The sequence below is a fragment of the Myotis myotis genome, unplaced genomic scaffold (genome assembly GCF_014108235.1).
Source record: "Myotis myotis isolate mMyoMyo1 unplaced genomic scaffold, mMyoMyo1.p scaffold_m19_p_1, whole genome shotgun sequence".
Lineage (NCBI taxonomy): Eukaryota > Metazoa > Chordata > Mammalia > Chiroptera > Vespertilionidae > Myotis > Myotis myotis.
The window spans coordinates 199,775,995-199,801,076 of record NW_023416313.1 but is presented as its reverse complement, the minus strand read 5'-3'; the positions used below and the strand labels follow the sequence as shown (position 1 = coordinate 199,801,076).

The window sequence follows — 25,082 nt, the reverse complement described above, 5'->3', positions numbered from 1 at the left end:
GGCTGTGCTCTGAAAACAGTGGGGTGCTGGAGGGCCAGTCCCTACTGTGTGGAGGCACAGCACAGAGTCCTTAAGCCCAATACACCAGAGGGCGGCCTGGGGCCAGCTGGGAGCGGGCCAGAGCTTTAACATTCCCAGGTCTGCTGTCTTTTCTCTGCATACTTGCTTGACAGAGGTACAAGTTCAACACCAGAGAGTGCCAGGACTGAAGTGCTGACTACTCACAGTGTTCTTGCGCCTGGACCTGCCTGTCACATGCCTCTGGTGAGGGTGGGGGGAAGGGGTGCTTGAGAGATGAACAAGAAGCATGAGGAATGCGTCAGCAACAGCGTAGTCCTTGGGGACCCTGTAGGGCTGGCATGACCGCAGAGGCAGAGAAGGGCTCCCTCTCACATCTGAAACATGCCATTGAGATTCACATTCCCTAGCTCAGTGCTTCTCAAACTGTCATGTGCACATCAATCACCTGGGGATCTTGTTAAAATGCAGGTTCTGATTTAGAGGGTCTGGGATGGAGACTGAGAGTCTGCATTTCAAACAACCCTCCAGCGATGCTGCTCTGCTAGCCCAAAACCACAATGGAGACTCTAGATCAGGTTTTCTCAGCTGCAGCACTATTGGTATTTCGGACCAGATAATTCCTTGTAGTTGGACTGTCCTGTGCACTGTAGGATGTTTAGCAACATCCTTGGCCTCTACCCACTAGATGCCAGTAGCAGCCCCCTAGTGATGACAACAAAGAAGGTCTCCAGATAGTGCCACATGTCTCCTGGGAGAGGGACAGAATTGCCATCAGTTGAGAACTACTGCTTTGGAGTCTAGAGAAACTCCAAATAGAAGAGTTTATATGTCTATGCACTTTGCTAGGAACTAGAGAGGCTTCAAGGAACTGAGGCAGGGCAGAGCACATGATGTTGGGGCCTGCAAAATGAAACTCCCTTGTTTAAAGAGTAGGAAAAAATGCTGCTCAAAGTATAGAATTTAAAGCTTTGCCTTTAGAAATATTTTATTACTTACTAGAGGCCTAGTGCATGAAATTCGTGCAGTCGAGGAGGGGCCCTCAGCCCGGCCTGCGCCCTCTCGCAGTCCAGGACCCCTCGGGGGATGTCCACCTGCCTAAGCCAGCAGTCAGACATCCCTCTCGCAGTCCAGGGCTCTCGCAGTCCTGAACCCCTTGCTCCTTACCACCCGCCTGCAGCGGAGGCAGGAGAGGCTCCCACCACTGCCACTGTGCTCGCCAGCCATGAGCCCAGCTTCTGGCTGAGCGGTGCTCCCCCTGTGGGAGCATACTGACCACCAGAGGGCAGCTCCTGCATTGAGCATCTGTCCCCTGGTGGTCAGTGTGCGTCATAGTGACCAGTTGTTCTGCAGTTCAGTCAATTTGCATACTAGTCTTTTATTATATAGGGTAATTTACTGACAAAGTTTGCTGCTCGCAGGCCAGCAATTCCTGTCCATGAGCTTAGGCCAAGAGTTACTTGTACAGACGTTGCAAGGATGGGCTCCAGTGGCACAAGTGGTGCTCCCTCCTGGGGTCCTAATGCTGCCTTCCTGTAGAGCCTCTCCACTCTCCTGTGATTGCTGTTGCCACTGCCACCACTGTCGCTGCCACCAATCTGAGCCCAGGTCTGGCCCAGACACATTGGGATCCAGGAGAGCCCCAGATTTCCCAGGCTTGCATGTATGTACAGGGCCACCAGGCCCATTGCTCTGTATTCCTACTGCCTGCCCTGCCATGTGCCTTAACTCATGCATGCTCATTGATCCATTGGATTTCTCTTGCAAAACACTTACCTATTTCAAAATTAAAATTATTAAGAATATCAAGATGATGACAGAACAAGAACATTAAACCAAGGCAGAGTCCTTCTGAGCACGGGACCGTGTACAATCATACAGATGGCACACCCAGAAACCTGCCCTGCGCTGGGTAGCGATAGGCAGTGCATGAAAGAGGCCTTCATAAAGAACCTGTAGGCCTCTCAGAGGCAGCTGGAGGGCATATGGAAACGGGAGCAGAAGACTCCATGGGTAAACGTGGCTTTGATTTTTAGAATCAACAGAGAGGCATCCCCTGCACAGCTCCTTGGGGCAGGCCGCCCTGCATCCTCGCGGGGACAGGAGTCCCTGGGAAAAAGCAGTTCCATGGGGACTGCTGGTTCCCACCGTTACTTAGGGAGTGGCCCTCCTGTTTCAGTCACCTGCAGGGTCACCTGTAACTCCCTGCATGGTATTTGCTGAGCTCACATCAGTTCCTCTTTCTCACTTGACTCCAGCTTTTTCTCTCCTCTTCCCTCTCTGTCCTGCCCGCTGTGCAAATTTGTCTGGGGGCAGACCCAGGTCTTCCTTGGTGGTAAGAAATACTTCCAGAGAAAGATTAATTTTAGGGGAGCTAGAAAGATGAAAACCTTCTCCCAAAGGCCAAGAACCAAATAGAAGAAGAAAAAAAAAAGACAAAGGGAAACTGGCCTCACAATACCTTTTAAAGCCTTCAGTGCAATCCAAACGTCCAGCCTCTCAACAGCTTGGAGGGAGTGACGCAGCCTCAGCCTCACAGCCTGGGCTTCCGAAGTCATGGCCCCAGGACAAGCCTGGGGTTTGGGCTGAGATGAACAATGACAGCAGAGAGAAATGTACTCGCTGATGGAACATCCCAGCCCCAGACCACTGGCAGGGATGACTTTGGGGCCGTGGCTTCTTGGGAGTGCGGGGGTAGCTTCTAAAAAACCATGTGACCGAAACCGGTTTGGCTCAGTGGATAGAGCGTCAGCCTGCGGACTGAAAGGTCCCAGGTTCGATTCTGGTCAAGGGCATGTACCTGGGTTGCGGGCACATCCCCAGTAGGAGATGTGCAGGAAGCAGCTGATCGATGTTTCTCTCTCATTGATGTTTCTAACTCTCTATCTCTCTCCCTTCTTCTCTGTAAAAAATCAATAAAATATATTTTTAAAAAATAATAAAAAATAAAAAATCATGTGTGCACAAGGTCTCAGTAAAAAAGCATGTTCACATTCACAACAGCCCTGTGAGGCAGGAAGCATTAGCCTGCTTTCACGATGGGAAATGGGGGCTCAGAAAAGTCAAGTAACCAGCTCAAAGTCACCCAGTAAGTGTCAGAGCCAGGATTCAAACCCGAGTTGGCCTGGCTCAAATCCAATATTCTTCTCCACTCTCAGCAAAGTGCATCTTTCACCTGGTCTTTTCAGGCCTCTTGCTACCACCCCCCCCCCCCCGTCCCCCCCGTCCCCCCTGCTTTTTTGCTCTCTTCTTCTTTGGTCCCCTGACTGGCAGTGGTGGAATTTCAGGCATTGTCACATGCCCATGGAGGGAGATGTCCTCCAGTTGGCCTACCTGTCTGGCCCCTCAAATCACCTCCTCGAAAAGGTAGTAAGATCAGGTCTGTCTCAGACTCTGGGCTTTGTGTGGTTTATGGAGATGGCACCTACATTGTTTCTACCATTTCTCTAAGCTGGACTTCTTTGCACATTTCAGGAATTATGTTGTTCCCATTTTTAAAATGGGAGACTGAGTATAAAGCTAGGAAAGGAGCCCTACCTAGCCAATTTGGCTGTGGATAGAGCACTGGCCCTTGGACTGAAGGGTCCCGGGTTCAATTCTGGCGGGGCACATACCTCAGTTCCAGGCTTGATCCCCAGCCCTGGTTGGGGTGCATGGAGAAGGCAATCAATCGATGTGTCTCTCTCACATTGATGTTTCTCTCTCTCTGTGTGTGTCTCTACCCCTCCCTTACACTCTCTCTAAAAAATTCAATGGAAAAATATTCTCCGAAGAGGATTAACAACAACAAGAAGCTGGGAGAGGAAAGAACATCCACTGAGTACTGTGTGCAAGAGGTGTCAGGGGGGTCTCCATGGGGACACTTGTTCTGTGCCCTTTCTTCCCATCTGAAATGACTCACTGTGATTCCAGCCTCTTGGCACTGAGCAGGCTCCCCCAGGGACTCCTGACAGCTGACCCTTCCTCGGCCTTTACATCAGTGCAGTGTCTACAGATCTTTGTTCGCTGGTCCTGTGAGCTATCCAAATCCCAGTCCACGCCTGCTGCCCACACAGCTCTCTGAGTGCTGGCGACTCACAGGCAACATCTGCTCCAGGGGCTTGCGCGAGCATTTGGAAGGTTTCCCTTCCAAAATCGCTGGCCTGGCACCACTCCCAGCCCCCGTCAGCAAAGAGCTGCTGCGTTTATGTGGCTTTTCCAGCAATGGCTTTGTATGGTCTAGGGAGCGGCTTTGATCTCCACCGAGCTGGCGCTGGAAGGGCCGGGGATGGAGGAAGAAGGCCCCAAGATGAGAAGGAGGCCTGCACACACTTGCTCAGGCTCCAGGCCTTCCACCCGGGACTTGAAGGCTGTGTGCAACCCCGAGGGAACCGACAGATGTGACTTTAAAATTCAATTTTGATACCAACCCTCAGGCAGAAATAGTTGTCAGTTCTAGTGATCTATTGTGGGATTTGGAGTTGAAAGGGATGTCTATAAGTGCACCTTTTCATCTGGTTATGGGGCATTGGAATATTCTGTGGTCATATTAACCAAAACACTCTTTCCGCAGCACTTCTCTCCGGGGTCCCCAGCTTCAGAGATTACAGAGAAGTATTGCTCCTATAATATGCCCGGGAAGAGCACAAGGCTTTTGTAACAAGTGATGGCATAGGTGCTCAAAAACAACTAATAGTTTCACAGAGGTCACAGCAATTTTGCAAAGAAAAACCGAGTATGCTTAATTAACAATCCAATGGCTTGCAACGAACAATTTAACTAACTCAGGGGCCCAAGATCCCCATGGTCTCTCTGGCCTCAGAGCCCTGCCACAAATCCTCCAGGCCCCTCTACCCAGTTCCAGCCCCCAAGAGCCCTCCTGCTCATTCCCAGTGGGTCCTCTGTCGCCTTTTAGAAGCACTAAGTGTTCACTTTTGGGAAACCATCCTAGGATCTCTCAGGCTTCGCCCCACCACGCGCTGTCCGATAGCCTGCCTGGGCCCAGCCCTCTAACCCTAGCCCTCTAGATGTCTAGTCCATCCCAGGGCCCCTCAGAGCCAAGGCTCTCAGCAATGCCCTTCTGCGCACGTGCGCACGCACACACGCACACACGCACTCCATCCCACGGGTGAAAGCCCATCACCACTCGCTGGCCATTTTTTTTTGCACATTCTTCAGGGAGCCAAGGACCCTCCTGGGTTCTTATACCCACACCCTAGAGGCCTTATCTCTCTCTCCCTGAAACTGACATTATTGGTTAGAAAACTGAGCAGCAATAAGACTCCAGAGTGCTTCTTTTCCATGGCAAGGGCTCAAGCTCTCATGGAAGCCGAGGGATTGCTAGTTTGCTCCTTCCTGTTGGGCATGTCCTTAACATCATCAGAACATCCCCATGAGCACCACATCTCTTTTTGTGTGCTCTTATGGGCTTTTATGACACTTATAATCTTCAGGCAATTTACTAGACCATTGCTTGAGTTAGTATTACCTTTAACAGAGATGTAACTACTGTGGCTTTAACATACTCAAGATAGCTGCCATAGCTCCAGCCATCACATCCACATTCAGGCAGTCAGAAGAAAATAGGGTGGTTTCCTGGAAGCCCCACCCAACCACTTCCAATTACATCTTATTGGTCACTCTTATTTGCCAGGGAGTGGAATATTTTAGCTGGGCACATTTCTAGTCCCAATAAAATTAATCAGGGTTCTATGTTAAGCAGGATATTGGGTAAGCAATTAGCAATCTCTGCGACTCTTACTTTTTATACCTAAGTAAAATAAGGCTTTTCCTCCTTGGAGAAGTTAAGTAACTCACTCAAGGTCAGTAGTTATACGTGGTGAAGCCAAAGTTGGAATATGAGTTTTCTGACTCCAAAGCAAGTTCAAAGGAAAAGAGGCGTGTAGGAGTCCGACTTGCTATGACGATGCCCAGAGCCACATTGAAACAACACAGGAGTGCCTACTGAGATCGAGGTCTGCTTCAGGTAAGTATTTAAGGCAAAGTTGTTGTTTTTGTTTGTTTGTTTTATTGATTTCAGAGAGGAAGGGAGAGAGAGAAACAGAAACTTCAATGATGAGAGAGAATCATCTATCAGCTGCCTCCCACATGCCCTGCACCGGGAATTGAGCCCACAACCCGGGCATGTGCCCTGACTGGGAATCGAACCATGACCTCCTGGTTCATAAGTGGATGCTCAACCACTGAGCCACAGCCAGCCAGGCAACAAAGTTTTATAAATATACTTTAAATGCACACGGATAAACTTAATTTGTAAAGAAACCATATGTTATATATTCCCAACAGTCCAAATGACTAGTCATTTATTTCTTATATGGTCCAAAGAGCCTGCCCTTTACCATTATTTATATAAAATTATGCTTTTATATTACATGTCCATGGTATAAAATTCACAATGTACCAAAGTGAAAGTAAAACCAGTTTCCCACCAATTTTTCCCAGAGACAACTGCAGTGATGTTTTTGCATATCTTTCCAGAGATGGCCCCTAACTTAGAAATTACCAAATGTAATCAGTGGTTGCCTCTACAGAATGGGATTAAAAGTGATTTATTTTCCTGCTTTAGAAAATGTCTGCACATATTCATTTTATTTATTTTTGTATTTTGGATTGTTTATCTTCCTATTTTTAAGTTATATGAGTTCCCTATACATTTTAGAGATTAAGCCCTTATCAGATGTAACAATGGCAAATTGCACATATTCATTTTATCAGCAGGAAAAAAAAATCCAATTTCTTAAAACTCCTTCCCATAGATCCTAGATTTTTCTGGAGACAGCTTACATGCCTCCCTAAATCTTCTCTACCTAGGAAAATGATGCTCCTAACCTGTTTTCTTGTTCTCTAGGATGTAAGTGCCATGAGAGCAGGATCTTATCTGCTTTACTTCAAACACTGCCTGGAACATGGAAGGAGCTCAATAAAATATCTGCTGGTTGAATGAATGAATGAATGAAGTTTGTCAGTGCTGGTAAAGAGCTTTAGATGGTTTCCCAAGCCCATCTCAGCACTTGTTAGCCGTGTGACCTTGAGCATTTTAACCCCTCAACTGGGGGCACATGAGAAATAATGCCCACTTCTTGGGGCCATTTACTTGAGCAGTAAATAAAAAGTAAGAAATATGTGACCAAGTGAACTATGCCTGGCATATAAATGCTAGCTATGATTGCTTTTTAAAAAAATATATATTTTGTTTGTTTTTTAACAGAGAAGAAGGGAGAGGGATAGAGAGCCAGAAACATCGTTTCAGCTACCAAGGTAACCAAGGTACATGCCCTTGACCGGAATCGAACCTGGGACCCTTCAGTCTGCAGGCTGACACTCTATCCACTGAGCCAAACTGGTTAGGGGATAGCTACGATTGCTTTTATTCTCTCTCTGCCCACATTAATGTCATCCTGACCACCCTGTCTACGTACAAGTTGTGGGTAAAACCCTTGAACAGCACAGCATTCGGGACAACACTGCCACTAGAAACAACACCATCTGGCTATAGTCTGACCCGGAACACGCTTCCCTGTCCCACCCACCAAGTGGATCTGGCAGCATTGCCCTGATCTGGCAGCCTAGTCAAGAAAAGAAAATGAAAGGGGGGTAAAAAAAAGAAAAGAGAAAGGAAATGAAAGCAGCCTGGCTCTGCTCTTGGTGAGCCTTCTTTTTCTTTCGGAGGCTCACAGACCATCTGTTGGCTGATTTCACCCAGGGCTGACGTCAAGTTCACTTTTTGCCCTGGGCTGGGCTGGGCACTCGTTGCTCAGCAACGGAATACCTGTGTGCCCTCTCAGTCCCCTGGGCCGCCCCAGACCCTGGCCTCTGCCAAAGCAGGAAGGATAGACTCTGGGTCTTGTTGCTGGGTTGCTCTGGTCAGGGAAGCTAATGGGAGAGAAGAAAGACTGCCCTGTGGGCCAGAAGGCTGTGCTCAGGATGGAGTCAGCAGCCATTGTGATTCCCCCAAAAACGGCCAAGAAGGTGCCAGAGAGTCTCCGCGTTTGGAATCTCATTTAAAGACAGTTCCTCTGCATGCATCTCTGAGGAGCAGGCAAGTGCTCTTTGAAAGGGACACATTTCTCAGCTGCCACCTTAGAGCAACTTCCTTGGTGAGAAGGAGGCTCCAGCTCCTGCAGTCAGTTGAGAAGAGGGCCAGTGGGGCTGAGCTAGGACCCTGGGGAGGCGGCCCACAGGTAGAGCTTTGTGACAGGGAGCTCTAGGCGGAGTACCCACATGGGGCACCCCACGAGTTGGTGGGGAAAGAAGATGAACTGTGATGGAAGGATGGAAGGGCTCTCTTCTCCCCATGCTCTTGGCCTGCTAATTTCCATTTTTCCTTTATATCTTCATGGTCACTTCCTCAGGGAAGCCCACCCAGCCCCCAGACTAGGTTAGAGCCCCGTTATTCCCTCTCATAGCCCACGCTTCTCATTCATGGCCTATCCCTTGTCTCTCCTTCCACCCCATCCATGGACACCACAGGCTCTGGGAGGGCTGTGGCCAAGCCTGTCCACCACAGAGCCCCAGCACCTAGCCCCATGCCTGCACACAGAAGGCACTAAAAAATATGGAGTGTTGCTCTGACCGGTTTGGCTCAGTGGATAGAGCATTGGCCTGCAGACTGAAGGGTCCCAAGTTCCATTCTGGTCAAGGGCATGTACCTTGGTTGTGGGCTCGGTTCCCAGTGGGGGGCAGGGGTGTGCAAGAGGCAGCTGATCGGTGTTTCTCTCTCATCGATGTTTCTAACTATCCCTCTCCCTTCCTCTCTGTAAAATCAATAAAATATATTTTTAAAATATGGAGTGTTGAATGAATGAAAATGTGAATAGGAGAACTGACCAATAGAACTGGGAGGCACAGTGCAGGGGTCCTGCTGCCCTTCTCATTTTACCTTGGCCAGTCTGGCCTCTGTTATCAGAATCAGAGGGCTTGGGCGTGCAGGGAGGCTGATGTTCCATTTCCTGTACCCTGCAGGGAAGGCCAGTGTTTCCCAAAGATCCATGTTGTCATTGTTCCAGCCGCATAATGAATAACAGCCATTCTTCTCCAGGGATGAAGTCATTTTCCTAGAATGGATACAAAACCGACAGGAAAGGAAACTAGCGTCTATTGCACACCTACTCTGTGCCAAGCAATGGGGTATCTTATTTAATTCTCACAACAGCTCTGCAAAGCAAATAAGTTTTATGCAACTGAGGCTCAGAGATGTTATTTATTTTGTCATGTCCATTAAAAGAAAAAACAACCCACCAGCTGAAATTCGGGCATGGGTGTGGTTCCAAAGCCCACACCCAACTTTGGCGAAGGTGGGTGTCACGGCAAGCCCCGCTGAGTCCTGAGTGCTGCTGGGAGTGTCCATGGCTGCTCCTCAAAGATCGGAGGTGTAGATGGGGACAGCTCCCCAAAAAAGGAGGAAAGAGGGGGGAGAATGTGAATAGAGAAATGGGACCAAGTGTATTTCCACTTATTCCTCAAACCCTTATTGAGTATCTATGTCAGGCACAGAGGCCGAGGACAAAATGTCATAAAATATAAGTCCACTTGTCACAGACGTCACTATCAAATGGGGGAACTGAATACGAAAATCAGAAATGACAGTTCTGCAAGACTGACATTATTAGATCATTTATTCTATCTTTTATGTTTGAAGTTCTCTATAATAAAATGTCATAAAATAGCCCTAGCCTGTTTGGCTCAGTGGATAGAGCGCATCAGCCTGCGGACTGAAAGGTCCCAGGTTCAATTCTGGTCAAGGGCACATGCCTGGGTTGTGGGCTTGATCCCCAGTGGGGGGCATGCAGGAGGCAGTCGATCAATGAGTCTCATCATTGATGTTTCTATCTCTCTCTCCCTCTCCCTTCCTCTCTGAAATCAATAAAATATTTTAAAAAATAAATAAATAAGATGTTTAAAATATATTGTAGCTCCATCCAAATGAAATGCTCAGTGTATGTTGAAAGTGCCGAGGAGAGCCACCCAACTCCAACTAAAAGGCCAATCAGGGAAGACTTCCCTGAGGAGGTGACTCTGAGCTGAGTTTTGCTAGATGAGAAGGAGTTAATGAGGCAAAGTCATATGGAACAAGTATTGCCAGCAAATGGCACATGCAGAGAGAGATACAGAAACATGAAACAGAATGGCCTGCTTAGAGATTTGTATGTGCAAGTCAATTCCTACAGCCAAAACGAAGGAGACATTTTCTTCAAGTTTCCTTGTGAAATCGTCCTGCAGGTGCACTGGGCACTCCTCTGAGTTCTAGGGATTTGGTTTGGTGTTTTTAGACCTGGTCTCTGACTTTAGATTAGTACCACAGGCAGATGTGCAGAGGAGGGGCGCCACCTGCAGTGAGAATGTGGAGTGAGCATTGAGTTCCCCTCTCAAAATTACCTTACGTAAACAAAATAATCCTGCCTTCTACCATCAAAGAACTGAGCATCAGGGAAATCCTTTGATCTCCAGGGACCAAAGGTAAAATGAGTAGAGGCTGATGTTCCCAAATGGACCAGAGGAACTAAAATCCAGGTTAGAGACATGATCTATAGGAAATCAAAGAAAGCTTAGATTTGCTCATTATTTCATTCAAATTTAATAATGATAATAATGACCTGCCGTTTTATTTTTATTTTAATATGATTTTATTGACTTCAGAGAGGAAGGGAAAGGGAGAGAGAGAGATGGAAACATCAATGAGGAGAGAGAATAATTGATTGGCTGCCTCCTGCATGCCCACACTGGGGATTGAGCCTGACCGGGAATCGAGCCGTGACCTCCTGGTTCATAGGTCGGCCCTCAACCACTGAGCCACGCCAGCTGGGACCCCCCTTTTTTTGTAAATCCTCACCCAAGAAGTGAGGCTATTTTTCCATTGATTTTTTAGAGAGTGGAAGGGGAGATAGAGGAGTGAAAGAGAAATCGATTGGTTGCCTCCCCCACACACCCTGACTGGGGGGTTGGAATCAAACGTGCAATCCAAGTAAGTGACTGGAAACTGAACCAGCGACCCTCGGGTGTGCAGGCACACTCTAACTACTGAGCAACACCAGCCAGGGCGACCGCCATTGTTTGAGTGCTTACTATGCACCATGTACATGGGTACACTGTACTATGTACTGGACATATTTACCTCATTTAATTCTCAGCAACAACCTTATAAAGGAGGTATTATTTTACCCATTTTATAATGAACAAATGGCAGTTCAGAGAGATTGTGTAACTCTCCCGGGATCACACAGCCAGGACATCTAAAGGCTGGGATTTGAACCCAGGTGTGTGAATTCAAAAGCTCATGCTCTCAAATATTGGGTTAGATACCTGATGAACATGGCCATTAAACAGGTTCAAAGAGAAACTCCTCGTCTTTGCTCAAAACTTGTTCCTCTTCCACCTGCATTCCCCATAAAAGAGTGATGACAAAGCAGAATATGATTAATGTATTACTAATTAATTATTACTAATTAGTAATTATCAGCCAGTGTTGAGTAAGTTCTTCAACTCCCCAACCCCCACTGCCACATCCCATTGCCCAAGCCAGAAACCTGGGAGTTTTGATCCCAGACCTAATACCTCACCAGTTTTGTTGATTCTCTCTCATATATATCTTCAACATTTTTATATGTTCACTGTCCTCATTGTTGCTGCCTTAGTTCATGGCTGTCTCCTGCCCGATTAGATGCTCCCAGGAGTCCCTCTCCTCAGCACTGTGTGATGGATTTATAATCATCTCCCCAGTGGTTAGACTGCATGATGACAGGGCTCCACCTGGTGTGATTCCAATGCTTGTCACACAATAAGCACTCAATCAATATTTGACCAAAAATAGCCAGGAATCATTATTTTCATGCCAATGTTATGGGCTGCATTGCGGCCCTTCAAAAGTCATATGTTGCAGTCTTAACCCCCAGGACTTGTGAATGATTCTGGACATAGGGCCTTTATAGAGGTAATTAAATTAAAGTGGGGTCATTAGGGGTGGACCCTAATCCAACAGGACTAGTTGGAGAAGAGATTAGGACATAGGAAACACAGAGAGAGGGATGACCACGTATGGACACAGCAAGAAGGCAGCCACCTACAAGCCAGAGAGACCACAGGAGAAACAAACCCATGGATTCCATGACCTTGGACTTCTAGCCTCCAGAATTCTGAGACAGTAAGTTCTGTTGTTTAAGCCACTCAGTCTGTGGTCTTTTGTTATGGCAGCCCCCATAGGCTAGAAAGAAAATCAGATTCAGAGGTTGAAGAACTTATCCAACATTGGCTGGTAATTACTAATTAGTAATAATTAATTAGTAATACATTAATCATGTTCTGCCTTGTCATCACTCTTTTATCTTGTGTACCAACTCTTATAACTGATTTAACTCTTTTAATATTTAACTTCTTGAGTGTTTGGATATTTTACTTCAACTGGCATTCAGGCAAGGATCCTATCTCACTCTTCTCAGTATTCCCAGACTTTTTAGCTAAGCCTGATGCTCTTCAACTATCAATTTCCAATGCATTTTGTTGTTGTTCTTGTATGGTTGACTGACACATTGAAAAGGCTAAAAGGAGCTCGATGGCAGGCTCCTGATCCTCAAGGAAAACATGCCCAAGAGGGGCCACCATCTCCAGCAATAGGATACGACTTATCTCTGAACCTCCACATATAAACATCTGGATGCCTGGTGACTGGTCTAAGACATTATGGAGGGCAATGGTGTGCATCTCTGAGGTTAGAATTGTCCACTTTTTTAAAAAAGGAGTGTGTGTGTGTGTGTGTGTGTGTGTGTTGGCAAGTAATGGGAGACGAGGCCTCTGGGGAACAGGAGCTGTAACTTCAGAGTGTAGCCCTTTTGAAAGCAGAAGGGACCTAAATCACTGAGCAGGCAGGTGGCTTCATGCCAGAGGCAGATGACCCAGTAAGAGAGGCAGAGAACCTGCAAACAAGTCTGGCTCCTGAGTGACAGCCCCCTCTGCCGAGCACACCCATACATGTCTCAGAGACAAAGGCCCATAGGGCAGCAGCCCCATTGCATGTATTATATTCAGGAATGAAGAAGCTTCTCCGGTATCATACAAAATGAAATGGGGAGGGGGAGGGAGGTGCCTTACAGAAGTGAGAGAAAATTCCCATTAGATGAATTGTAAGATTCCCTCTAGATTTCCTTGCTGACACACCTCTACGGTTTAGTGCAGGTTGGTCTGGTGTCCCATGAGCAGTTCTCAAACATGAGCATAAGATGCCTAACTCTAAGGATTCTTCCAAGTGGCTTAATGGCTCAGAATATTTTGACCAGGCCAGTTTCATGGTGCATATGGTGGGGAAAGTAGCACTTACTAGGCCCTTTCCCTCTCGCTGATGCATTCAGCAGGAGGGCTTACTATGTACCAGGCCCTAACCAGCTGAGAGCAGAAACAGACACAGACCTATTCTCCTGCAGCTTCCAAGTCCCGGCCACTTACACACCAACCTGGTGGTCTTCGGGTGATTTTTTTTCCTTCCTTTTTTCTTCCTACTGCAATGAACATATGTTACTTCAATAAAGCACAAAATAAAACCCTTTATTTTTAAAAATATTTTTATTGATTTCAGAGAGGAAGGGAGAGGGAGAGAGAGATAGAAACATCAATGATGAGAGAGAATCATTGATCAGCTGCCTCCTGCACATCCCACACTGGGGATCAAGGAAGCAACCCAGCCACATGCCCTGACCAGGAATTGAACCGTGACCTCCTGGTTCATAGGTTGATGTGCAACCACTGAGCTATGCCAACTGAGCTAAAACCCTTTATTTTTAACAATATTACCTTTATCTGCTGATTTGTGTCCTAAATCCCTTCTGAAGGTGTTAGTCACAAAAACTGGGAATGGTTATACTCTACGCTACGTATTATTCTGAGTATAATCAGGAGACAGAAACGACACAGTAATTTAAGCACAGGAAGCTTAATACAAAGAGGCATTAAGCTATGAACCAAGAGTAAATATAAAGATAAAAAGAGAACTCTCACCCAGTGGGTGTGGCTCAGTGGTTGAGCATCAACCTATGAACCAGGAGGTCATGGTTCAATTCTCAGTCAGGGCACATGCCGGGGTTGTGGATTGCAGGCTTGATCCCCAGTACAGGGTGTGCAGGAAGCAGCCAATCAATGATTCTCATCAATCATTGATGTTTCAATTTCTCTATCCTTCTCCCCCTCTGAAATCAATTACAAAATATTTAAAAACTAGTCTATGGTAATCTCTCTCTGCTTTCCAAATCTGAAATCACTAAAAATATATATTATAATAATAATAAATAAAGAGCCCTGGCTGGTTTTGTTTAATGGTTAGAGCATCAAACCTGCTGACTTGGAAGGGGAGCCCCTCGTAAAGGCTGGAGTTCAGACCTCATTGGAGAAGATGTGATTGCAGCGCATAGGGACAACATAGAATTTTGTCTGGGGAATAGTTGTTCCATAGTTGCCAGGCAAGCAGGAAATAATCTTCAAGGGAGGGATGAGGCTGGTGAGAGGGCGTCACAGCACAAGGCTTAGAGCATGTGGTGTCTGCCTCAAGAAGGCTCAGTGGGGAAGGTGCTCATTAGGCTTGGCTCTGGGCTGCAAGGTCACCAAGGGACTGCTCTAGGCACACAGCTGGGGTAGGATGCCACAGGATGTGCCCACACACTTGCACCTCCCATCATGCAGCAGGAGCAAGAAAAAGCAAAAAGCACCGCACACAGGAACAAGAAAGAGAAGCACCCTCCTCCTGCAACGTCGCTCCGGCTCCCTCTACTGGCCAACCTTAGCATCGTGCTCACTGGCAAGTAGAAAATGCCTACAATCCTTTATCCCAGAGCAGGTAAAGAGTGAATTCGGAGGTTTAAGAAAATAGAGAACTGCCACAAGCTGTTATCAGTAATTAGAACAGGTATTGGTAATACTTTTCTGTAAAGAACCTGATAGTAAATATTCTAAGCTTTGGGAGTCATACAATCTTTGTCAAAACTCTTTAATTATGTCATTTTTTTTCATGAAAAGCAGTATAGATAATATGCAAACAAATAAGCATGACTGTGTTCCAATAAAATTTGATTTACAAACAGCTAGTGGATGTGGCCCATAGTTTACCAACTTCTGATTTAGAACTTTGGAGTGAATAATCTCTATTCTGTGAATAGAATTATATTAAGAAGGGGAATGGAACATAAGTGCAGAGCTGAGGTGGGTGGTGGGAGATGATCAAAAGGAATTTAAATGATAGTAATTCCTACACTAGATAAGGTGTTTTGTGGGGTTTTTGTCCAAAATAAGTGAGTGCTATGGACTGAATGTTTGTCTCCCCCGTCCCCCCATTTATATGTTGGAGCCCTAATCCCCAGAGCAATGGTATTTGGAGATGAGACCTTTGGGATGTGACTAGGTCATGAGGATAGAACCCTCATGATGTATTGTGTCCTTACAAGAAAGGCAGGCGAGAACTTGCTATCTCTCTGGTTTCCTCCATGTGAGGATACAACCAGAAAATGGCCGTCTGCAAGCCAGAAAGTGAGTCCTCACCAGGCATCAGATCTGCCCGCCCCTTGATCTTGGACTTCCCAATCTCCAGAACTGTGAGAAATAAAGTGTTGTTTAAGCCAGTCAGTGCATACTTTGTTACAGCAGCCCAAACTGACTGCGAGCTATTATATTAAAGGATCTAACAGGGTTCTTAGTAAATTGTTATTTCTAGGGGTGTATCTCGATCTATATTATTCATTCCTCCTTTGAGAAGTTGAGGCTCCGAGGGGCTAAGAAACTTGCCTCAAAACACACAGCCTGGCTGAGCTGGCATTTGAACGACTAGTGTGTATAACTCTTTTAAAAAATATATATATTTCTTTATTGATTTCAAAGAGGGAGAGAGAGAAACATCAATGATGAGAGAGAATCATTGATCGGTTGCCTCCTGCACGCCCCCTACTGGGGATTGAGCCCACAACCCAGGCATGTGCCCTTGGCCGGAATCGAACCTGGGACCCTTCAGTCCGCAGCCAACGCTCTATCCACTGAGCCAAACCGGCTAGGGCTAGTGTGTATAACTCTTAAGCCTCCCTCTAAAGAAAAGGCTGAACAGGTTTGCTTTAAAACCCCTTTAACAGGTTAGGGCTGACTAAGCTTAGGGTCTTTCAGCTGTGACACACCACGCACTGTATGTTCCGTATCTATCTGAGCCCACCTCTTCACTGCTCCATGGGACTTGGGGAGCAAGGCGAACCAACAGAAACATTAACCTTATGCTGCTTGCTGTGCCACACGTAACAAAGTCCTTTGTTTCTGATCCAAGAGTCTCATGTCTTCTCCAGCATCTGTGACCCTTTTCGCATGCAAGAAGTACAAAATCTCACACCCTTCAGTCTTTAACAGTCTCATGCAAATGTCAAGAGTCAATAACTCTCACTTTCTCATCTCTCACTGCACTTCAACTTCCTGTGGTTTGGCATGAGCCCCCAGTACAATGCTGCAGCTGTGTTTGCTGATGTCACCAAAGACACTCTGACCACAGTTCAGTGGCTATATTATTCCAGGCAAAATCTTCTGGACACACCCTCCTTCTGAAGTGCACTACTGTTCGCTTCCATGAGACCACGCTTTCCTGTCTGTCCTCACCGGTCCCTTTTATGGACTCCTGGTCCTTTAGCAGCCCCATCAATGACCTGCCTACCTCCCTATTGCTCCACCAGCCCTCCCTGGTGATCTCACTCACACTATTGGTTTTAGGAACCTCACGCACGGTGATGATGCCTTAAACTCTAGATCCAGTCCAGGCCTCTGACACAACTTACCCAGCCACCTGCCGAGCAGCAACACCTCCACCTCAAGGGATCCAAAAGGAACCCATCGGTCCCTGGCCCTCCATACCAACCACCTAATCCTCCCTCCTGCTTCCACGCTCTCAGTCTGTGATACAACCGGACACCTCATTGCTCCTGTAAGTCATCTTTGACCACTCACTGCTCCCCACACCCCAGAGCCAAGCTGTCTTTGAGTATTGCTTTACTCTCTATTTTAGGAATCTGTACCCCTAACTCTCACCACAGTGCTCCTACACTGCTGTTCCCTTTCAGGCCCCAATCATTCCTGCTTTGGGTGTGACTGCAATGTCCAGCTAACTGGGCTTCCTGCCTCCTTTCGGCCCTCTTAAAGCACTCACTGCATTGTCGCCAGAGTTATATTCCTAATATATAAATCAAATCATATCACTTCCCTGCTTTAAGCCTTTCACTTGCTCCTCACTGCATGACAATGTGAAGGTTATTAGAAACATGGCTTACCCTGCTCTCTGTTATATCCTACCCAACCTCCATCCCCCCCTCCCTCAAGGAGTCCTCCTTCTGACTCCTGTGGCCACTATCACTCACAATAGGGGTGGAGGGAGGAGGTGTCTCAAAATACTACTCACTGAGTGGTACTAATTTGTGTTATCCTGAATCAGGAAGTCCCAAAAATGTTGCATTAAACACTAGTCACATCTTATGTCTGCCTCAAACCTACCTGAATGTCCTTAGTTTTTCTTAAAAAATAATCTCACAGTTTGGATCAGGAGCCATATCTCTTCCCCATTATTCACTATCAATTTTGCTTCTTAATAATCCCTTTGAGAAATAAACCAAACTATTCCCTAAAGTATTGTAAGAAGTATATAATGTGTGTGTGTGTGTGTGTGTGTGTGTGTGTGTGTGTGTGTGTGTGTGTTTTAATTCCTCTTCTTCACCCTAACAAACCAATACCCTTGAGTGTCCACCAGGAGGCGCCAGGGGTATCAAAAACCTGCGGTACTTTCATGGCTGGAGAGGCGGCGGTAGATGCAGCAGCGATGGAACCAATTCTCTTTCTGAGAATCAGTGAGAGGAAAGGGAGAAGAGCTGCGTTATCTTAGGGAAACCATCGCTTTCCCCCTTCCGCGAGTGGGTAGTGTGTGGGGTGTGTGCGGGGCCCATGGAGAGACGCTGGTGGCGGCTGCAGTGGCAGCTGGGGCTCCGACTGAGGCTGCAGCCGACAGTAACCCGACCCCGCCGGCGTGGGGACTGAAGAGGCGCGAGGGAGAGCGGCGAGCTGCTAACAAAAGCCCTCCGCGCAGGGCCAGATCCCGGGACGTGCGGTAAGTGAACCGGCTCGGGACCGGAGCCGCAGGACTGCAGGAGCCCCTCAAATCCACCTCGCTGGGATACGGTGGGGGCGGGGAGGGGTGGGCCTCGGAGGGCATCTGGGGGCAGGTGTCTAAGCCTAGACTGGGGGTGGATGGTGCCTTTAGCACATCAGACTTGGAGGGATCGGGTGCATCTGGGAGGACCTAGGCACCTTCTTCATCCCCGGCAAACACGGGGGTGGTGGTGGTGGGGTGGGGGTGGCGTGGTCACAGCTCCCAGCAAACCCTAACCAAGAGGCAGGAGAAAGATCGATCACCCCCCCCCCCCCGCCCCCAGAGGCCTTTTGAGATTGAGGCATTTCTCTCAGCCCTTCCATCCCCTCTGGACCCCATGCCTGGGTCTCCTTTGGCAGGGAGAAATCAACCATAACTTCTTCCTTAGGCCAATGGGGTCTTCGCAGCAGGGCACTATGGAGGATGAACAGGCCTCTGCCTTTTTTTGTTCTTGAAAAGCGGCATCCCCGGTTGCCCGCCTAAGCTACAAACAAATAGGCTAATCCTCCCGGGAATCCTCCAGCGGCCTCCCTGCCCGGCTACTGCCTGCACCTCTGATTTTTTCATCTTAACTTGCAGCAGGAAGAAAAAGCATCTAACGGGCCAGACGCCCCGGGGAGCTTGGCCACCGCCTCTGCCCGCACTCCGGGGGCTCAGGGAGATTAGGCTGCTCGCCGTGCACCCGTACCCACACCCCCACCCTGGGCTGCCTGGGTTTTCGGGGCATCCTTATTATGATCTACGTCCCATGTGGCCTCTAAACCTCATCCCAAAGCGGCTTAAGTTGGGTTGTGATGGGATGGATATGAATGGGGAGGGGGGAGGAACTGCTCTCAAATGTACCCCGCGATTTCCCTCCATGTCATTCGCAGAGACCCCACAAAAGGACACGTTTCCGCTATGGTGGACCCCATACCTGGAGAGGAGAAGGCGGGAGCCGAGGCTGGAGGCTCCGGAGGAAACGGAGCCGCCGCGTCCGTGCCCCCTGGCGCCCAAGGAGCCGAGCAGCCCGCGGCCCCGTCGGCCTCGGCCTCCGCGACGGTGCCCCGCAAAGCTGAAGTCCCATGCGCAACAGAAGGCGGGCGGCGGGAGCAGTCCCCGCTGCTGCACCTCGACCTCTTCAACTTCGACTGTCCGGAGGCTGAGGGCAGCCGCTACGTGCTGACCAGCCCCCGCTCGCTCGAGGCCTGCGCCCGCTGCGCCGTCAAACCAGTGGAGCTGCTGCCACGGGCCCTGGCCGACCTGGTGCGCGAGGCCCCAGGCCGCTCCATGCGAGTGGCCACCGGCCTGTACGAGGCTTACGAGGCGGAGCGGCGCGCCAAGCTGCAGCAGTGCCGGGCCGAGCGCGAGCGCATCGTGCGCGAGGAGAAGCGGCGCCTCTTCACGCCCTTGGGCCACGCGGCCGCCGCGGCCTCGGCCCCCAGCGCGGGCAGCAGCAGCAGCTGCAGCAGCGCCAGCCTCCCGGCCTCGCCCGCGCCGCGTGCGGCCCGCAAGGCATCCTCCAGTCCGTCCCCGGCTCGGCCCCAGCCTCCGCCCCCGGGCTCGCGGGCTGGTAGAAAAAGCCACTCACTGGACTCACTGTCCCGCCGGCGTGAGGGCGCCCTCAGTTCTGAGTCCGGCGCGTCCTCATCATCCTACAGCGGGGAGAGCCTGCGGGAGCTGCGCTGGCCACCACGGGCGTCGGCCAGGAGCAGCTGCCCCGCGGGATCCTTGTCCTCTGCCCCCAACCCTCTGGGCCGCCCCTCTGCCCTGGCCCTCGTGCCGCTCACGGCCCGCAGCTTCAGCCTGGGCGATCTGAGCCACTCGCCGCAGACAGCTAAGCATGTGGAGCGCATCGTGCGCCAAGTGCGCGCCGAGCGGGGCCTGCGCGGGGTCCCGGAGCGCGACCGAAAGATCGCGGCGCTGATGCTGGCGCGACACCAGGAGGAGCGCCTGTTGCTGGAGCAGCGCGCCGCGGCCCACGGCCAATGGGAGCAGCAGCGCGTGTGCGCCGAGCAGCGCCGGGAGCGCGAGGAGCGCGAGAAGCAGCGCGCCCTGGAGCAGGGCCGTCGGGCCTGGGCCGCGCAGGTGGAGGAGCGGCGCGGCCGCCGGGGTCGCGAGGAGCGCGAGGCGGCACGGCGACGACAGCAGCAATGCGAGCTTAGCGAGGAGCGGCGCCGGGCGCTGGCCGAGCGCCAGAGCCTGCTGCGGCGGGAGCGGGCTGAGCGCGCGGCCCGGGAGGACCGGTTGCGCAAGCTGCAGCAGGAGCAGAACCTGAAGCAGCGGGAGGAAGGCCTGCAGGAAGGGCGCGAGCGGGCCGAGCAAGTCCGCCGGGAGCGCGCCCAGCGCGTGGCTTGTACCAAGCAGCGGCAGGAGGGCCAACTGCAGCGGGAGAAGCGGAAACTGAGCAGGGCCGAGCAGGCGCGCCACCGGGCGCTCCTTCAAGGCCGGGCCCGCCAGGAGCACGAGGAGCGCGAGGGCCTGCGGAGCTCCCTGGAGGCCAGCTTGGGTCGCGCGCAGGAGAACTACGAGCACTTGGTGGAGCAGCGTACCCGGGAGTTGCGGGAGCGGGCCCGGAGGGAGGAGCTGCAGGGTCGGCGGGCCAAGGAGGCGGCGGAGCGCAAAGATCGCGAGCATCAGGCGCACCTGGAGGCGCTGGCGCGGGCCGGCGAACGGCGGCTGCAGCACGCGACGCAGGTGGCGGAGGAGGCGGTGCAGCAGAAGGCGCGGCGCGTGGGACAGAGCCGTTTGGAGAAGGAGCGAGCCCAGCGTGCCAAAAAGGAGAAGGTGGAGAGGGACGAAGACTGCCGCCGGCGGGAGCTGCTCCAAGCCATCGGGCGCAAGCTGGAGCGCAGCGAGCAGCTGTCACGGGAGCGGCGTAGCGCGCTGGAGAGCGCACGCTCCACAGCCCGGGCCTCCTTCCACGTGCGCGAGAAGGTGCGCGAGGAAACCAACACGCGCTCCTTCGACCGCATGGTGCGGGAGGCCCAGCTAAACGCCAGCCTGGACCGCAAATGACCGACACCCGGCAAGGGCCAGACTGCCACGCTCAGCCCTACGGGGCATCCCCTTGGCCACTTTGACCAAACCTTGGGAGTCCTCCGTTGGGTCGCAGCACATACACCTCTCGAATTTTCCGACCAATAAGGCAATAAGAGGACTAACACGCCAGACCTGTCATCTCGAAACCTTTGTTTTTAAAAACTGACTTCGTACGGAAATGACAAAGCACAATCTTTGACCATATCCACCCATAGTGGGAGCTCCAGCACCGGCTTTTGCCAAGCTATCTTGTGTGTCTTTTTGGTTGGAATAGAAAAGAGCTGGGAGACAGGGGCTGGGTCGGGACTGGGGCAGGGCCCCTTGAGAGAGAGAGCGTGCAAGGATGATTGCCCCTTGATGCAGCAGTCATCCCAGGCACCTCTCATACATTGATGTCAGAGACCACTGCCCTTACTCAGCTGAGGCGGCATCTCCCTGGCTCCTCCATCTTTTAAAATATGGCAAGTTTCACAAAGCTCAGAGGCCACAGAAAAGCACAGCAACTGGAAGGTGTTAGGCCATACCCCAAGTGACCCCCCAAAAAGCTATTGATTTTTGTATACTTGACTTTGAATCTGCCACTAAGAGCAAATTCTGGTCTTTGTCCTGATAGATTTCTTTTTTTCCCCTACGTTTTCTAGTTAGACAATCACCTACAAATAATGATCAATTTGTGTCTTTTTCTCCCCTCTTATTCTCCCAAGTGACACACACACAAAAATCAGGTGATTTGGTAACGCTGTTTAGCCTTAGTGGAAGCCCCCAGCGCCTGGGGGAGGTGGGTTCCTTAGGCAGCAGTGTTCCACAGGATTAAGCGTGCTTGCAGGGTAGTTTCAGGGGAGGGTATGATGCCCACCTCTTGGTGTGGGGCTCACTCCTCACAGACAGCAGCCATGCCTTAAGAAGCAGTGCTACCTTATGTGCCTGCCCAGGCCAGTCCTGCCTAAATCTCCAGCCCCGGATGCAGTCCCAAGGGTTGGCCCGGGGAGTTTGGACTGTAGGATTCCCTCTGTGAAGGAATCATCACAATGGCTCTAAGGGCAATTGACTGTGGTGGCTGAGAGCTGGAATTGCCTCTTGGCTGTTGAGAGTTGTGCTCACTATGGTTAGCAGTGTATCTTCTCCTCTCCTCCCCCCTTTTAATCCCTCCTCACCTAGGACTGAAAGTATTTGATCCGTCTCTCTGTGCCTCACCTTTCCCACTGGCCAGTACTCTTCTCCTGGTACCTCAAGGCCTCCCAGATCCAAAGCACCACCTCAGTATTATTTGTTGGTCTTCTTTGTGCCTTTTTTGACCTGGAGTTAGGAGGCAGGAGGGCTGCTGTTGGTTTAGTTTGTTTCTGGGAATATGGATTCCTAGTGTTGGAAGGAGCAGTACACCACACACATATGATCATTTAGCCTCTGGGGGAACATGCTTGTAAGACCAGGCCGCTCCCTGGTCCAAAAAGCCCTGTTCGGTTGTCTTCAGGCAACTTAAACCCCTAGAGAGTTGTTTCCCTTCCACGAAGCCAAAATTAGCCCCCATACACTGACTCTGCCTTCATCAGGAAAGATTACTTTTTACATTAAATCAGAACCAGGAAATAAAAGTTACCAAAAAAAAAAAAAATCAGGGTAGGCATCTATCATGTATACTAGTACTCTGCTGGGCACAATTGTCCTTAAAATGTCTGGTATTTACACACACACACACACACACACACACACACGTTTTGTCATTTCCCCCAACCCTAATCACGTGCCAACAGGTACAGGAGTATTGCGCAGAAGGACGCTGTGCTAGGTGTTAGACTTAAGTTGTTATGAAACCAGGAAAGGATATATGCCAAGGTTTATTTCTTGAGTGGGTGAATTTTTCCTCAAATTTTCTTCTTGTCAATAACCAGGATGTCAGTAAGCTGTAATTATTGGCATTATCTGTGAGTCGGGGGCATTTAACTAAAATGTTGGTGTGATACTGGTAATTACCTTGTGGTTCCTGATTTGCTAGAGGGCTTTTGAAACCTTAACAGGAGGTCCTACCTAAAGCTACTTACTTCCAAAGTAGGTGCATTCATATGAGAAGACACAATCTGGTTTTCTAGATACGGCACCGGAAGATACATAGGGGATCTTACCTGGCCCAGTTTGTTTTCTGACTTGCTGAGTGACTGGGTAGATCACTTCTCTGTGCCTTGGTTTCACACAAACACTGTGAGGATGAGTCAGAATCAAAGTGGTGCTCTCAGTGCTGACTTTAGAACTGTAGGTACAGTCACTATACGGTCGTGACGTAGTACAGAGAGGAATGGTCTTGAAAAACATGTTGCAGATCATAGTGTCACACATGATGCAAAGGCCCAGATCCAGATATCACCAAATGAGAGTTTTACATGTAGAGAAAAAGCACTGTGTAAAGGAAAGAACTTTTGGATTCTTAAAAATAAATAAATAACACCATATAGCTAAGTGGCATTAAAGCAAACACAGAAGCCAAACCTAGTAATAGTAATGAATGGTTCTTCCAAATTTCAGATGATCCTCTAGAATATAGACTCTGTATATATCTCTGTATTCTGGAATAAGTGGTCATGTTGCTCTTTGAGGAGGAGCAATTTCCAAGATTCTTTATTGAGCCCTTTATTTATAGTCTTCTTTAAAAAAATATGTTTTTATTGATTTGAGAGAGGAAGGGAGAGGGAGAGCGATGGAAACATCAATGATGAGAGAGAATCATAGATTGGCTGCTTCCTCGCATCCCCCACTGGGGATTGAGCTTGCGACCTGGGCATGAGTCCTGACCAGGAATCGAACTGCAACCTCCTGGTTCATGGGTTTACGCTCAACCACTGAGTCACACTGGCCAGGATATTTATATTCTTTTTGAAATTATGCCAGAGAGGGAAATTGTTTCATATTCTAAAAACCAGCAAAAGAAAACTGGAGGTGGAGGTGTGGCAGAGATAATGGTGGAGAATGGATCTGACCATTGTAACAAGTGCCCAGAATTTGCCTCGGGGCACCATGCTGAAAGTTCTCACAATCCAGTTCTTACCACACAGCTTTGAAGTGGCCCAAGACCTTCACTTTTGCCCCCTTTGAACATCCTGTGAAGTGAGGTGAGGAGGAATGGAAAGTGTTGGAGGAAGCTTTCGTTTGGTTCATTACTAAAGACACAAGCGGGACACTTTCAGATGGAATCACACATGAAGCTAGCCCAGTGTCCTGCTCAAGCAGTGAGCAATACTTACACCACATCTGGACAGGAAGATGGAAATTTACTTTCGGAAGCACATGGACTTTGAGTCTTCAATGGGAGCAGTAAGCAGGACTTGCCAAAGGCGAACAGTCTGGTGTTTAAAAGGCATATAAGAATGCAGCTTGTGTTCATGCCATTCTGTAACACCTACTACTTATTCCCCCGCCTTTAAAAAGCCCATTGAAACACAGAGGTGACTGACTCTTCATAAGGAGCTATCTCTTGTTTACCATTAATTCCCCGGTAGCCCATGGTTTAGCAGCTCACACAGGGTAAGCACATAAATACTGGATGGAGAGAGGGATAGACGATAGATGGATGACGAACAAAAAAATGGTAACAGGGTAAATCTATATAAAATAGATCAAGTGGACAGGCCTCCATTCATTCAACAAATTGGTATTGAGTACCTGCTATGTGCCAGGCACTACCCTTGTTGCTGGGGAGACATTCTCTGATCATTGACCCCGGGAACCATTTACACTGCAATGTCGTGAGCCGACACCTTTATTTCCCCATTGGGCTTAATTACCTTCCCATCCTGGTATCCATTTACAGGCAGACCTGATGGTTCTAATTTCAAGCATTTTCACTTTCCTGAGAATACTCCATCTGCCAACCAACCATCATCTCGGTTGTTCTCTTTCCCTCAGAAGAACCTTGATTAAT

The 25,082-nt window shown here is 49.4% G+C and overlaps 1 protein-coding gene across 1 annotated transcript; it reads left to right on the top strand.

The window, feature by feature from the left end:
- Nucleotides 1-17,777: 17,777 nt before the first annotated feature.
- Nucleotides 17,778-23,223, top strand: CCDC177 (coiled-coil domain containing 177). Its single transcript, XM_036311176.1, has 2 exons — nt 17,778-18,109; nt 19,024-23,223. Exon 2 carries the CDS (start codon nt 19,052-19,054, stop codon nt 21,146-21,148), a length of 2,097 nt encoding a protein of 698 aa, XP_036167069.1. The 5' UTR covers nt 17,778-18,109; nt 19,024-19,051; the 3' UTR covers nt 21,149-23,223.
- The last annotated feature ends 1,859 nt before the right edge of the window (nt 23,224-25,082 follow it).